The following is a 17,317-nucleotide window of genomic DNA, read 5'->3' as shown; positions in this document are numbered from 1 at the left end:
AACATCACAAATTTCTGGCTTCTTGCATGTTTTGCATGCACAACCATACCACAGCAAGAGCTGAATCTGAGTTGTTAACTTACACCTAATCTTTTGGTCTGACTGTCACTTTAAAGGATTTACATTATAAAAATATTCTTAAAGCAAACTTCATAAATTTTCATTCATTTGTTTATAGGCAAAGCCTACCCACCATCAAAGGCGTCTGCAAAAAGTGGTGCCTCAGGAAGGGGGCATCCATTAGGGAGAAGGTAAAAACTACTTGATGTTTTAGGAACAGCTTCTACCCATCTGTCATCAGATTTATGAACAATCCATGAGTCCACAAACACTACCTATACCTCATTATTCTTCTTTTACCCTATTGATTTTTTTATTTTTATTGTATGTTACAGCAGTTTTTTATGTCATATATTGTACCACTGCCTGAAAACAACTGATTTCACAACATACCGCATGTCGGTGATAATAAACCTGATTCTGACTCTGACCCCAGCTAACAAGGAAACAAACCAAAATCAGTTTCTTCAATCTGCACTGCAGTCTATATTTCCTAACCATCCTTCTCTCTGCCAACAGAGCCAGAAAGTTCACCACTTTTGTATCATTTTTGACTGACGATGACCGTCTGGCCACAGGTATGTTCCATCACTGAGACCACCCATTTCTCACTTATGTAACACAAACAGTGCCTTGAAGTGAAATTATCACTTTTTTTTAATTCCCCATCTCCCAATTTTGTTAACCCTCCTCTACTCTACCCAAGCTCCTTTAATTCTGGATCCTTCACAACCCTGATTTTAATTGTTTTTCCAATTTGCCTACTGAATTACCTACTCCATTTGCCTACAGAAGCAACAGGTCCGTAGCAGATGCCATCTCATTGGCTCTTCACACAACCCTGGAACATCTGGACAGCAAAGGTGCTCTTTATCGATTACAGCTCAGCATTTATTACCATCATCCCCTCTAAGTTAATTAGTAAACCAAAAACCTGGAGCTCAAAGCTCCTTTGTGCAATTGGATCCTGGATTTCTTCACCTGCAGACCCCCATCAGTTCGGATTGGCAAAATCATCTCTTCCACAATCTCCATCAGCACAAGGCTGTGTGCTTAGCCCCCTGCTCTACTCACTTTACACCGATGATTGTGTGGCTAATTACAGCTCCAATACCATATTCAAATTCACTGATGACACCACTGCTGTGATGAATCAGCATACAGGAGGGAGATGGAAAATTTGACTGAGCGGTGTCATAACAACAACATCACACTCAGTGTCAGCAAGACCAAGGAACTGATGGAAGACTTCAGGACTGGGAAACCAGAGGTCCATGAGCCAGTAATCATCAGAGGATCAGAGGTGGAGAGGGCCAGTAACTTTAAATTCCTGAGGGTCATTATCTCAGAGGATCTGTCATGCACAATTAAATGTAATTGCAAAGAAAACACAATAGTCTTCCGTAGGTGTCTTGTGGAAATTCGGCATGTCATCAAAAGCCTTGACACAGTTCTATAGATGTGTAGTGGTAAGTGTACTGGCTGCATTATGGCCTGGTGTGGAAACGTCAGTGCCTTTGAGTGGAAAATCCAAAAAAAGGTAATGGATTCTGCCCAGCATATCACAGGAAAAACTCTCCCAATCATTGCGCACATCTACATGAAGCATTGTCGAGGAAAAGCAGCTTCCATCATCAAAGATCCTCATCTCCCAGGCCAGGCTCTTTGTTGCTGCTACCATCAGCTGGACGGTACTGGTGCCTCAGGACCCACAGCACCAGGTTCAAGAACAGTTTCTGCCCCTCGACCATCAGGATCTTGAACAAAAGAGGATAACATTCTATTTCTGATGTTCCCACAACCAATGATCTCACTTTTAGGACCCTTTATCCTGTTATCTCATGCTCTCCTTATTTATTTCTGTTTATTTATATTTGCATTTGCACAGTTTGTTGTTCATTGATCCTGTTTACAGGTACTGTTCTATAGATTTGCTGAGTATGCCTGTACTAAAAGAATCTCAGGATTGAATGTGATGACATGTACAGAACATACTCTGATAATAAACTTTACTTTGAACTTTGAAATGATCTGTCATTATGGCTTTATCCAAAACTACTAAGCTTTAGGTTTGGAGACAGCAAACAATGCAGAGACTCTGCAAGTTGGGCAGCATCTGTGGAAAGAGAACCTGAGTTACCACTTACAGTCTCAGATCCTTTCTTTTCTTTCCCACAGATACTGCCTCACCTGCTGATTGCTTGTAGAGTTTTCTGTTTCATTTCAGATTATCATTGCCTGATTTTTAAAATTTTCTTCTAAGCTGTCAAGGTTGTATGTGGTGACATGTATGTACTTGCTGCCTCACCATAAATCTCTGTATTTTATTTTAATCTTACTCACATCATTTAAAATGATTGTTTGTGATCAAATTTATGGCCACTTGCACATACAGTAATCAGATTGCTGACACTCTAGGGATGTTTTACTATGTTACTCTGTTCTTTTTTCCCTAAAGCAATTGCACTGGCTGAGGGAGGGCTTGGTTCCAGTCTAAATTTTTGCTTTCAAAGGTAGCCAGGAGTCAATGTCATAGGTCGAGAAGGAGGTGTTTGATGTAGTAGACCAATAATGTCTCTTCCAGGCATTTTTGCTGGACCTCTTCCCTACAGCAGAGGGGAAAGGAGAGTCTTCAGGGACATCCCAAATACCCTTTCTCCATTTTGTGAGGTCAGGAATTCCCAACAGATATAATTTCCCCTCATATTCCTCTTCATTATCTCTGGTGTTAAAAGAGCTCTGAGTAAAATACCTGTCAAAGGTATCATATAAATGCAAGCAATTATTGTTAAATTTGTTTTGCTATTTCACCACATTCAGAAGACTTGTTTTTTTTATATTGAAAAAATAAACTAGTTCTTTTAGAGCAATTTTACAATTGTTTAATACAGTACAATGAATAGTCAGGGAGACTTCCTATTTTTAACACGTTCACAAATTAAGTTCCTTGCGACATCTTCTCCACAGATGTAATAAACAAGGTATATTTGCTCTGCTCCTTTATGAGCGGGAGGGCATAATGACGTCCATGGGGATAAATACTGGCAGCTGCTACAGCTGATGAAGAGGTTCTCCGCTCGGAGCCGGAACTATCTTCTGTTTATTAAGTTTCCCACTGAACACCGGTTGCATTGAATGTAATTAGTTGGTGTTGCAATAAAAAATTAGTAATAAAAAAATTCCCACTGAAGTGATCAATTTTTATTTCATCACATTGACGAGTTAACTACATGGAATTACACAGCTTGAAAAAGGCCGTTCGGTCCAACTCGTCTATGATTATTTTTTGTTTAAAAACTGCAGATGCTGGACATCTGAAATAAACATAGAAAATATTGGAAATACGCAGCAGGTCATGCATTGAAAGGGAAAGAGATTTCATTTTCCAGATTGCCTTCGTTAGAACTGACATCGCCTATGATAGTCTCCAACTAATTTCTCCCAGTCTTCAGCTGCTCCGTCAGAGTGACTTTTTTTAACCTTGTGTACACATCTACCTCTCCCTTAAAGGAGTCAAGTGTTATATTCCTTAACTATTTCCCACGGCAGCAAATTACACTCAGGTGAGAGCGCTCCATGCTACATCTTTAATTAATGTTCCGCCGCGAAGCGTGGGAAATCAAAGCAGGTTGGAATATTTAGATAGAGCCGTGAGCCGCCGCCTGCATCTGAGGACAATAGCTCTGGCATGGAGCCAAATGAAAGTTCCCTGTTGCTTCCTCTGTTTTTAAGTAACCTATTGCGTAAAACAAGTCTCAGCGGAGATTATCCGCGTTAGTTGAAAGCAGTTCCACAAGTGTAAACGTTTCAACTGATTTCCCGCAGCCGAGCTTGAAAGGACCTTTTTTTTAAAATCGAGAAAAGAGATGATAGGTTCGTTCCTCCAATCCCTGCAAGATCCTCGCCTCGTGGCCAGTTTCCAGAGGCGCTGTGGTTTATTTCTTCAGGTTGAAGACGGAGCCTCAGTCAGCTCTAGCAGCTCCTGTGGCAACCGGGCTGCGAGCCAGGGGCTCGTGGAGAATGAACGAGTCACCCGGACAAGTGCTTGCACTAATGGATACGGGAGGGACAGGGCTGGAGAGTCACTACAGCACCTCCAGGGACGCGAGGGGAAGGAACGTCCTGAAGTAAATGGATCCGTACTAAAGGTGAGAGATGCGGTTTCTGTCTAATGTTTCGGTTTCTTATAAATAATATCTCTATAAATACCAATTATTTATAACAAAAATTACACTTCTCTTCCCATTCGCCGATTGTTTAAAAATGTTTCCTTTGGACTTTGCTCCGTAGTATTTCACCTGCAGGCGTTCCCTGTGCACTAATGGGCATTTTTTAGCCGATAGAACAGGTCATTCTAGTCTATCAGGTCTAACCAGCAGAGGAAGTAACAATGCCAAGGGAGGAGTCGGATTAACTAATGGCGGGAGAGAGAGAGAGCAAAAACGTACAGTATTCCTCCTGCCGTGCCAAAGTGATTATTCATACCTGAGCGCTGTAAGTGCCGGAAAGAAAAAGAACTATTTGCATGGCACCAGAATAACGGAGAAATGAGTGCAACGATAAAACTCAGTTTAAGAAAACATCTTGCAAGAAGTTTTCTATTGAAGATGCTTGTATTGGGACGTTGCTTTCTTGATTGACTTGGTACAATATTAGGCTAGAATCATCTCTCCATGAGAGTCAATTAGACAAATCAGAAGATTCTGGATTCATCCTTGCCAAATTAAACTGACTTTTTCCCCAGTTGATTCATTGGGATTGGTATACATTTGAAAAAATTATTATCAGTGATCGTTTTCCAAGTACTTTTTCACTTTCAGATTGGTTTATTGTCGTATACACCAAGTGCAATGAGATTCCTTGCTTACAAAAAGCTCACAGAATAAACTAGAACTGGAGATGCAAACTACAGTAGCAATAATTCCACTTTATTTTTCAGTATAAAAGAAGTGAAGAATTATCATTACAGCTGTAGGCAATATAATAGAACACTAAACTGATAGGGAGCATTACTGGGGTGCGGAGATGGGGGATGGGTGGAAGCTGGAATATCTCTGTATTACAGCATGATTTCATAAGCTTCCCACTCTTGAGGGGCTGAGGGACAGTAAGTGCAGTTGTCCATTATCTCTGGCTGGACGGAAGGTGAAACGAAGCCTCGTTGCTTCCCGTCCTACCACACAGTAAACATTTGTAGCATCAAAATCTTCCGGGATTTTTAGAACAAATCTGGTATTTCCTGGGTGTTCTCTTTGTAGACAGAATTGTGCTTACACACAATTAGACCAAACTGTTTTGCCAGTTTGTGGATTTGACAGTGCACTGCAGTTTGCTCCTGTGTGCTGGGCGTGAGTTCAGAAACAGATTTCTAAATAGATTAGAGTGATGTCTTGAAGGCTAGATGAGGACATGACAAGGCAAGGGTACTTCAAGGCAACTCCTGGGCAGGATGCGGGACTCCTGGGCAGGACACAGGACTCCACCCCACAGAGGCAAGGACAGGGAGGGACAGACCCAACCACAGGGTAACGGCAAATGGCCTGGCGTACCCGACGGAGGCAAGGGACAGGGAGGGAGCTAGGTCTGGGGTGACTCCAAGACTCAAGGCGGCCGGTAACCTCAGCGGGCTATGGAACAGCCAAATCCATATCTCAATGACTGCATGAGCCTTCCACCAGTGGGATGCTCCAAGGGGAGACTGACAAGATGACCCAGCAACCACACTGGATCCCAGGGCCACTTATATTCCTAGCCCCAAGATGAGCATCAGGTGCTTATGGTTAAAACCAACCAAAAGAGGGACAGCCGGAAGACCCGGAGTCCAAGGACCGGACCGTGAACCGGAATGTGGACTTTGGACCGGTGCATGACACCGTGTCCATTTTACAGATGCAAAAAAATCCATTTAAGATCTCCCCCCTGTCTCTTTTGGCTTCATGCATAGATGATCACTCTGATCTTCTAGAGGACTCATTTCATACATTTTCCTTTTGTTCTTAATATATCTGTAGAACCCCTGAGGATTCTCGTTTACCTGTCAACCTCATACCTTCTTTTAGCCCTCTTGATTTCCCTCTTAAGTTTCTCTTGCATTTCTTACACTCAAGTACCTCATTTTTTTATTCCTGCCTATACCTGCTATACCCTTTTCTTAACCAAGACTTCAATATGTGTTTAATTATAATTATAATATAATTGCCTTTTATTCTGACAGGAAGATGTAACTCTGTACTCAAATTTCACTTCTGAAGGCCTCCCACTTACCAAATACACATCTACCAGTAAACAAACTATCTACACTTGCAAATTGGTCTTTCTTAAATTTAGAGTCTCAATCTGAGGACCATACCTATCCTTCTCCATAATTATTTTGAAACTAATGACATTACATGCAATATGTTCCCCTACACAAAGATTTGTCACCCACCCTGTCTCATTCCCTAATAGATCTAGTATCACACTCTCTGTAGTTGGGATCTCTATGGACTGATTAAGGAAACTTTCCCAAACACATTTGACAAACTATCCCATTCAGTCCCCTTACAGTACTGGGACATGGGAGTCCCGATCAATATGTAGAAAGTTTAAAATCGCCTTCTATCACAACCTTGTGTTTCTTGTAACAGTCCACAAATTTGCTCCTCTAAATCCCATGGACTTTTGCGTGGTCAATAACATAATCCCATTAACATGTCATCACCTTGTTATTCCTCAGTTCCACTCTTAAAGCCTCAGCAGACAAGCTCCCTAGTCTGTCCTGTCAGAGGACTGCTGTGACATTTTCCCTAACCTATACCATCACTTCCCCTTTATCCCTCCTGCTTTATCACATCTAAAACAACAGAGCCCCAGAATACTGAGCTGCCCAAAAAAATAGTGACCACATTTCACTATGGCTACAACATCATAATTCCATGTCCTGATCCATGCCCTAACCTCCTCCACACTGGAGGTCTCCTCGCCTTCCCACATTCTGCAGGATGGGCATTCTGCTATCCTGCCTGGCATCTCCACTGCTCTAACTGCACAATAAGAAAGAAAAAACAATTAAACTTTTTTTAAAAAATCATCTACAGCCTCTGCCTCTAATGTTCTATGTGTTTTACTTTCATTTCTATTGTAAGACATATCATTTTAATGTATTGCACTGAGCTGCTATTGGAAAAGAATAAACTTTGTGACATACATCAGTGATAATAAACCTAATTCTGATTCTGAAATTGACAGATGAGAAAATTCTACATCGAAGGGTAACGACTATTTGGAATTGTGTCCAGGAGGACTGTGGAGGATGAGTTGCTGAGTATATTCAAGACAAAGATTGATAGATTTTGGATATTTAGATTTTAATGCAAGAATATTATGGTGAGGTGAAAGAGAAGCTGTATAGTTCAAAGTTCAAATGATTAAATAAATTAGTAAATAAAAGTGACTTCATTTGGTTTAGTTGCTCAAATGCAACAGTGTTACAAGCTAGGAAGTTATTCACTGACTTCAGTGGGTAACTTAAATTTGAGATCAAGGTCCTTTATTTATTAAACTAATTTTCTAATTTGAGTGCTTAAGGAATAAATGACCCACACCCTTAAAGCTTAGTTACAAAGTGCATATAGACTCATCTCATGCACCCTCTGGACATTGCACTGTGAAATGTAAACATAAAAAGCAGAAAGTACAGAGGAGTTAGTCAGCAATTGCAGTAACAAACCAAATGATTTTTTGGGTGTTGTCCACTTTCTCCAGATAACTTTAGATTTACCAGCACGGAAAAGGAACTTACCACATTTTTATCCATATTAGGTGAAGTCAAACTTTATGTGTAAGGCATTGGAACTAAGAGAATTTATATAAAATCATAAACTTAAATATATAAAAATTCAACTGTATTAGTGTGCAAGGAAAGTGTAAGAAATAATGTTTCACAAACATCATTGCTTGAGCCATACTTAACTGGTATTTCAAAATTTGTAGAGATTCATAATTGTAGCTTTAATGTAGAACAAAAATATAAGATGTAGTTCAAAGTAAATGTCTTATCAAACTTACTTAATATGTCACCATTACAACCCTGAGATTCATTTTCTTGTGGGCATACTCAATGTCTATGGAATGATAACCATAACAGAATCAATGAAAGACTGCCCAACTAGAGTGTTCAACCAAAGTGCAGAAGGCAACGAACTCTGCAAATACAAAAAGAAGAAATAATAATGAGTAAATAAGCAATACATCTCAAGAACATGAGATGAAGAATCCTTGAAAGTGAGTCCACTGAGTGTGGGAACATTTCTTTTTAAATCTTTTTATTAATTATTATTGAAAATCAACAACAGAGAAAAATGCATCAAAATAATCAAAATAACATATCCATATGTAGAGTAAAAGTTAAACTATCAACCAGGCTAAACAGTATATCAATAATAATCAAAAAACAAAGTGTTAAAGCAACACACGTAAAAGTTGCTGGTGAACACAGCAGGCCAGGCAGCATCTCTAGGAAGAGGTACAGTCGACGTTTCAGGCTGAGACCTGACGAAGGTCGACTACCTCTTCCTAGAGATGCTGCCTGGCCTGCTGTGTTCACCAGCAACTTTGATGTGTGTTGCTTGAATTTCCAGCATCTGCAGAATTCCTGTTGTTTGCGTTAACAAAGTATTAAAGCTTTTTTTTATGGAAAAAAGGAAAGAAGGGAAAAAAAGAACCCCTACTAACTAAAACAGAGGAAACCCCTAATAACTTAAAAAAAAAAAAGGGGGAGAAAACCCATTTGGAGCACAAACCCGGAGCTATGCGCCATACAAGCTTCCATAAAAGAAAGACATCAAACCGCCAACCAAATTCTTATAACCAAGCATCAGAAAAGGACCATCTTAATTAACTCAAGTCAGATGATAATAACAGGCAAAAGAGCCTCACCTTTTCTCAAAGTCAAAGTTAGGATAAAAAGTTCGACTTCTAATTTTTTCCAAACTAAGACATAACATCACCTGAGAGAACCATTGTATCAAAGTGGGAGCAGAGGCATCTTTCCATTTTAATACAATAGCCCTTCTAGCCAATAATGTGACAAGTGCAATTACATGTTGGTCAGATATAGAAATACCATGAATATGTTGAGGAATTATACTAAACAAAACTGTCAATTTATTAGGTTGTAAAGCTTTAGAGATTATAGAAGAAATAGATTTCCAAAATTGTTTCAATACAGAACACGAACAAAACATATGTGTCAACGTAGCTATCTCAGTTTTGCATCTATCACACTGATTATTTACATTAGGAAAAATTTTAGACAATCTCTCCTTCGTCAAATAATAACGATGTACGATTTTAAATTGAATTAGAGAATGACTGGCACAAATCGAAGAAGAGTTAACCAGCTTCAAAATTCGCAACCAATCCTCTGTTATCAAGGTCATATTAAGCTCTCTTTCCCAATCTTGCTTGATCTTAAGTAAAGGATAATTGTCCTGTTGTAATAGCAAATTTTAAATTTTCCCAATAAAGCCTTTCATTAAAGGGTTCATTTTTAAAATAATGTCTAATGGGTCAGAATCTTGTATATATGGAAAATTACTTAAATATTCTTGTAAAAAATGTCTGACCTGAAGATATTGCAAAAAATGTGAATATGAGAGAGAGTATTTAGTTACTAATTTCTCAAAGGATATCAATCGACCTTCTTGAAACAAGTCCATGAAGGAAAAAATTCCTTTATTCCTCCAAAGAGAAAAGGTAGGGTCATTAAGTGAAGGTTTAAATAAATAGTTTTGATAAATTAAACAAAGAAGGTTAATTTTTTAAGATTAAAAAACTTACGAAACTGATACCAAATTCGTAATGATTGATTAATCATAGGATTTATATTTAGAATAGAAATTTTGGCTAATTGTACAGGTAAAGGAGCTCCTAATAACGAAGCTAAATGAAATTGTTTCACAGTTTTCAATTCCAAGTCAACCCAAGATGGTCGTTCCTTTTTATCGGTCCAATACAACCAAGAACACGCATAACATATATTAACCGCCCAATAATACATTCTTAAATTGGGCAAAGTAAGACCTCCATCCTTTTTTAATTTTTGTAAATGACATGTGTTGTTTCTTTAGATGCTGAAAAGGCATTTGATAGAGTTGAATGGAAATATATATTTAAAGTTTTAGAGAAATTTGGCTTTGGTACTAATTTTAATAAATGGATTAGGTTGATACATAAAAGTCCTATTGCCACTGTTATCACTAATAACTGTAGATCCCCCTTTTTCCAACTTTCTCGGGGTACGAGACAAGGATGTCCGTTAAGTCCTCTGTTACTTAACTTGATGTTGGAACCCTTGGCTATTGCACTTCGTGAAGCTAAAAATATTCAAGGAATTTCTATAAATGGGACTATTCATAAGATCTCCCTTTATGCAGATGATCTTTTGGTTTATATTTTGAATCCCGAAGAATCTATTCCTAGTTTATTGAAATTTTTAAATGAATTTGGTTTGTTTTCAGGATATAAATTAAACCTGCATAAAAGTGAATTATTTCCTTTAAATGATTCCGCTTCTATATATGATAACATTCCTTTAAAAGTTACGGATTCTTTTAAATATTTAGGTATTACCATTACTAAAAATTATGGAGACTTTTATAGAGCTAATTTAGTTCCCTTAGTGGATTTTATGAAGCAATTTTTTTCTAGATGGAATCCACTTACACTTTCCTTAGTAGGTCGAATTCATGCAGTTAAATTGATGATTTTACCAAAATTTTTATATGTATTTCAAAACATCCCTATTTTTCTAACTAAGAAGTTTTTGATCAAGTTGACTCTATTATTTCATCTTTTGTTTGGAATAATAAAAGACCAAGAATTGGAAAATGTGGGAACATTTCAATGATGGAGCAAGTGAAGTTGAGAGAAGTTATCCCCTTTGGTTCAAGAGCCTGATGCTTGAGGGGTAGTAACTTTTGCTGAATCTGGTGGTGTGAATCCTGAGGTGCTTGTACCTTCCTGGTGGTGCAGCTGGTTGGTGGGGGTCCCTGATGATGGATTCCACTTTCCTGCAACAGCATTTCATGTAGATGTCCTCAATGGTTGGGAGGACTTTACCCGTGATGGACTGGGCCATATCCATTACTTTTTGTAGGATATTTTATTCAAGGGTGTTGTTGTTTCCATACCTGGCTGTGACGCAGCCATTCTGTATACTCTCCAATACGTATCTACAGAAGTTTTTCAAAGTTTTAGATGTCATGGCAAATCCCTACAAACTCCAAAGGAAGTAGAGACACTGCCATGCTTTCTTTGTAATTGAATTTACATGATGGACCCAGGACAGGTACTCCAAAAATAATAAAATCTAGGAATTAGTTGCTAACCCTCTCCACCTCTGATCCTCCGATTAGGACTGGCTTATAGACCCCTGGTTTCCTTCTCCTGAAGTCTACAATCAGCTCCTTGGTCAAAGTTCAAAGTAAAATGTATTATCAGAGTACATACATGTCAACACATGCAACCCTGAGATTCTTTTTCTGCAGGCGTTCTTAGCAAATCTATAGAACAGTAATTGTAAACATCAGGGACTGTAAACAGTGAGAATGCAGATATAAATAAATAGCAATAAATAACAAACATGAAATAACAATATAAGAGTTCTTAAATGAGGACAGCTATCCCCTTTTGTGCAAGAGCCTGATGGTTGACGGCTGAATCCATTACCTTTTGTATGATTTTGTGTTCAAACGCATTGGTGTTCCCATACCAGACCATAATGCAGCCAGTCAGCACATTTTTCTAACACACATTAATAGAAGTTTGCCAAAGTTTTCGATGACATGATGAACCTCCACAGACTCCTGAGGAAGTAGAGGTGCTGACCTGTGTCTTTGCAATAACATTTATATGATGGGTCCCAGACTGTTCCTCTGAGATGGTGACACCCAGGATTTAGAAACATAGAAAATAGGTGCAGGAGTAGGCCATTTGGCCCTTTGAGCCTGCACCGCCATTCAGTATGATCATGGCTGATCATCCAACTCAGAACCCTGTACCTGCCTTCTCTCCATACCCCCTGATCCCTTTAGCCACAAGGGCCATATCTAACTCCCTCTTAAATATAGCCAATGAACTGGCCTCAACTGTTTCCTGTGGCAGAGAATTCCACAGATTCACCACTCTCTGTGTGAAGAAGTTTTTCCTCATCTCGGTCCTAAAAGGCTTCTCCTTTATCCTCAAACTGTGACCCCTGGTTCTGGAATTCCCCAACATCAGGAACAATCTTCCTGCATCTAGCCTGTCCAATCCCTTTAGGATTTTATACATTTCAATAAGATCCCCCCCTCAATCTCCTAAATTCCAGTGAGTACAAGCCTAGTCGATCCAGTCTTTCAACGTATGAAAGTCCTGCCAACCCAGGAGTCAAATCTGGTGAACATTCTTTGTACTCCCTCCGTGGCAAGAATGTCTTTCCTCAGATTAGGGGACCAAAACTGCACCTAGGTGTGGTCTCACCAAGGCCTTGTACAACTGCAGTAGTATCTCCCTGCTCCTGTACTCGAATCCTCTTGCTATGAATGCCAGCATACCATTCGCCTTTTTCACTGCCTGCTGTACCTGCATGCCCACTTTCAATGGCTGGTGTATAATGACACCCAGGTCTCGTTGCACCTCCCCTTTTCCTAATTGGCCACCATTCAGATAATAATCTGTTTCCCTGTTTTTGCCACCAAAGTGGATAACCTCACATTTTTCCGCATTAAATTGCATCTGCCATGAATTTGCCCACTCACCTAACCTATCCAAGTCACCCTGCATCCTCTTAGCATCCTCCTCACAGCTAACACTGCCGCCTAGCTTTGTGTCATCCGCAAACTTGGAGATGCTGCATTTAATTCCCTCGTCTAAGTCATTAATATATATTGTAAACAATTGGGGTCCCAGCACTGAGCCTTGCAGTACCCCACTAGTCACTGCCTGCCATTCTGAAAAGGTCCCATTTATTCCCACTCTTTGCTTCCTGTCTACCAACCAATTCTCTGTCCACATCAATACCTTACCCCCAATACCGTGTGCTTTTAAGTTTGCACACTAATCTTCTGTGTGGGACCGTGTCAAAAGCCTTTTGAAAACCCAAATATACCACATCTGGTTCTCCCCTATCCACTCTACTTGTTACATCCTCAAAAAAATTCTGAGATTCGTTAGACGTGATTTTCCTTCCACAAATCCATTTAAAAGAAACTGACCCTTTCCACCTCTGATCTTCTGTGATTACTGGCTCATGGACCTCTGGTTTCCCTCTCCTGAATTCTACAATCAGTTTCTTGGTCTTATTGACATTGAGTAATTGAACTGAATTGACTTGACTTTATTTCTTACATCCTTCACATACATGAGGAGTAAAAATCTTTATGTTACGTCTCCATCTAAATGTGCAATCATAGTAATTTATAATAAATAGAACAGTCAATGTAATGTAGTGTACACTCAGATCAGCGTGAATTAATCAGTCTGATGGCCTGGTGGAAGAAGCTGTCCTGGAGCCTGTTGGTCCTGGCTTTTATGCTATGGTATCGTTTCCCGGATGGTAGCAACTGGAACAGTTTGTGGTTGGGGTAACTCGGGTCCCCAATGATCCTTCGGGCCCTTTTTACACACTTGTCATTGTAAATGTCCTGAACCATGGGAAGTTCACAACTACAGATGAGCTGAGCTGGGCTGTCCGCACCACTCTCTGCAGAGTCCTGCAATTAAGGGACATACATTTCCCTTACCAGGCAGTGATGCAGCCAGTCAGGATGCTTTCAATTGTGCCTCTGTAGAAAGTTCTTAGGATTTGGGTGCCCATACTGAACTTCCTCAACTGTCTGAGGTGAAAGAGGCACTGTTGTGCATTTTCACCGCACAGCTGGTGTGTACAGACCACGTGAGATCCTCAGTGATGTGGATGCTGAGGAACTGAAAGCTGTTTACCCTCTCAACCCCAGATCCATTGATGTCTACAGGGCTTAACCCGTCTCCATTCCTCCTGTAATCCACAACCAGCTTCTTTGATTTTGTGACATTGAGGGAGAGGTTGTTTTCTTGACACCACTGCGTCACAGAGATGACTTCTTCCCTGTAGGCCACCTCGTTATTGTTTGAGATGAGGCCAATTAATGTAGTGACGGCAAATTTAATTAGCAGATTAGAGCTGTTGGTCTACAGGGAGTAAAGGAGGGGACCCAGCACACAGCCCTGAGGGACTCCTGTATTGAGAGTCAGAAAGCTGGAAGTGAGGGAGCCCACTTTTATAACCTGCTGTTGATCTGACAGGAAGTTGAGGATCCAGCTGCACAAGGCAAGGTCAAGGCCGAGGTCGCTGACCTTCTTGTCGAGCCTGGATGGAACTGTGATGTTGAATGCTGAACTGTAGTCCCAGAACAGCATTCTCACATAAGCATCCTCCTTCTCCAGATGTGTAAGGATGGTATGTAAAGCAGTGGCTATTGCATCATCTGTCGATCGGTTGTGTCGGTAGGCTGTTGTATCAATACCATTCAGTATCAATACCATTCAGTAACAGGCTGTTGTTATGGGTACAGGCACTCAGCCAGATTTTTCATCTCTCTCCTATATGCTGAAATGTCACCACCTTTGATTCAGCCTATGACTGCTGTGATCTGCAAATTTGAATAGGACATTGGAGCTGTGCTTATCCACACAATCATCACTGTAAAGTGAATAGAGCAGGGGCTAAGCACACACCCTTCTGGTGTACCTGTGCTGATGGAGATTGTGGAGGAGATGTTGTTGCCAATCTGAACTGACTGGGGTCTGCGAGTGAGGAAATGAAAGATCCAATTGCACAAGGAGGTATTGAGGCCAAGGTCTTGAAGCTTATTGGTTAGTTTTGAGGGGATGATAGCTTTGAATGTTGAGCTGTCGTCGATAAAGAGCATCCTGATGTATGCATCTTTGCTGTCCAGATATTCCAGGGTTGAGTGAAGAGTCAGCAAGATGGCTGTGGTGGACCTGTTGCTCTGGCAGGAAAATTGGAGCAGACCCAAGTCATTTCTCAGGGAAAAGTTGACATCTTTCATCATGAACCTCTCAAAATTTCATCACTATGATGCTAGTGCTACTGGGCAATAGTAACTGAGGCAGTTCAGCATGCTCTTCTTGGGTCCCGATACAACTGAAGCCTGTTTGAAGCAGGAGGAAGAGGTTAAATATTTCAGTGAATGGGTTTAGTTAATAAGTTACTTTCAACATTGGAAAGAGTAAGATGTATACTAGGGTAAGAAAACTATGTAAGTAACACAAAAGTTGAAAAACTGGTGTTTTAATGGGATGAGAACAAATAGATCTAGTGATTTTAGCTAAACCAAGTAGTATTGTTGGTTAGTAAGCCTATTAAAAAACTGGGGTTAATTTTTTGAGAATTATTGCTGATAAAATGAGAGCTTGCATTAAAGTGAACAAGAATGTTAGTTGTCTATATTGTCAGCATTGGGGTCACTAGAGAAGGAAACATAATTAGAAGATTTATAACATCATAACACTTGTAAAATTATAAAATTGATAATTCAAAATTAGATTCTGGAGGAACTTCATTTGCCAGATTGTAAACACAGTCATTAGAACTAGTATCATTGACATATCCTAAGGAGGAATTAGAGAACCACAAACGGAGAGGACTCTATCCTGACACTGTTCAGGTTTTCTAGTTTGCAGGGGAGACTGATGAGTGTATTGTGAGGGTGGGTAGGAGGTGCTCTTTTGGGTACAGGCACTAGCATGAACCTACCAGTTCTTGTCAGTGTGAAATGTTTATCTACTAGTAATGTAATAAGAAATCTGGTTAAAATGCAATCACACAATATTAATAATGTTTGTAGTGACATAAAGTAACATTAATCAAAACTTAGCTATACAGGTTCTGAGTATTAAGATATCCTCAGATGCTCTTACTTTGCCATTTATTTAGCAGATGTGCAATGGAAACCTCATTTATATTGTACAAAATGTTTCTGTCACACTTCTAGAGAATTAGTGCTAGTTGTAAGGAGTTCTTGGACTGTTTAATGGTTGCAGTCTACACCTCTTTCCTCTTGAGCACCTTTTTTGAAGTAAATCAAAATTTAATTTGTTTTCATTTCACTTAAGTAATAACATTTTTTATTTTAGAATGTAAAGTAACAAAAACATTTTTAGGGATACTGGAACAAATTTGAATCTCACCATATTCTGCTTTCAAATATTGAGAAAGCTATGTTATATTACAATACACGGAGCCAAAAGGAAAACCTGGTCTGTAACCATGCATTTGATCTGTACTTTCTACTCCTATGTCGATTAACTTGTATTCTTGATCCTGAAGCACCTTTTGAGGAAAAGAAAGTTGATGATTTTTATATCTACGTAAGCAACAAGATATAGGAAACATCTGTAGAATCTGGGACAAGGTAAAATTCTGCTGACTCAAAAAGAAAATGAAGGTGAAAGATTCATGTAGTTTTACATTTTCACAGGAAAAGCCAGCATATGTCGTGAAGAACTTTATCTTTTACTATTTGTTCCGATTTGCTGCTGCACTGGGCCAGGAGATCTTTTACATCACATTCCTCCCATTCACATACTGGAATTTTGACCCATATGTTACCAGGAGACTGGTTGGTATGTGGGCAGTAAGTACCTCAAATTTTTTTATACTATTTCATTTTGGCTATAAGTAGTAGAATACTACAAGACATTGGAATTTTAATTTGAATCCTTAACATTGCTGATTATGTATGTGTACTAAACTTATTTCTGTTTTACATAAAATGCATAGCACACAATGGATCAAAATATAAAGTGATGGCACCTCAAAATGCGGCTTGCCTCCACACTTACCTCATTTTTCCCCCCTAAGGAACTCTATGCAGATCAGTCCAATCAGAACGTAAGAAAATCCCTTCAATTACTAAATTTCCATATTACTAGCCATTCTCCTGCTCCACAAGCTTTCAAATTGAAGTGTGGTCTTCAACTGCAAGGGGGATTTGCAGGTGAAAAACAATTGCATCTCAGTTGAGTAGAACTTAGAAAAATTGAGGGTGATTAACATGCAAGGCAGAATGAATGGGGAAAAGGAGGGGTGATTTCTGGTGGAACAGGGGGGAAAGTAGAATGTATTAAAATAGATGGAAACTATAAAGGCTGCTCCAATGAGCAGAAGTAAGAGTCAGTGGGAAGTGCTAGTTAGAGATCATTGGCAGTTACAAGAAGGATAACTTGAGGAGGA

General features: G+C 39.5%; 1 protein-coding gene across 3 annotated transcripts in view; it reads left to right on the top strand.

Moving 5' to 3' along the window:
• Positions 1-3,749: 3,749 nt before the first annotated feature.
• The window catches only part of sgpp2 (sphingosine-1-phosphate phosphatase 2), a 39,759-nt gene continuing 26,191 nt past the window's right edge, over positions 3,750-17,317 (top strand). Inside the window, exons 1-2 of one of the 3 annotated variants that reach the window (XM_063044911.1) lie at positions 3,750-4,208; positions 16,563-16,718. In XM_063044911.1, the coding sequence (XP_062900981.1) occupies positions 3,927-4,208; positions 16,563-16,718 (438 nt within the window). In that variant the 5' untranslated portion in view covers positions 3,750-3,926. Of the gene's footprint in view, positions 4,209-16,562; positions 16,719-17,317 lie in introns of those variants that run through there. The other 2 variants (XM_063044912.1, XM_063044913.1) reach the window with 2 other exon arrangements.

This window comes from Mobula hypostoma, chromosome 4, assembly GCF_963921235.1.
Source record: "Mobula hypostoma chromosome 4, sMobHyp1.1, whole genome shotgun sequence".
Lineage (NCBI taxonomy): Eukaryota > Metazoa > Chordata > Chondrichthyes > Myliobatiformes > Myliobatidae > Mobula > Mobula hypostoma.
This window is presented reverse-complemented; position numbering and strand designations above follow the sequence as displayed.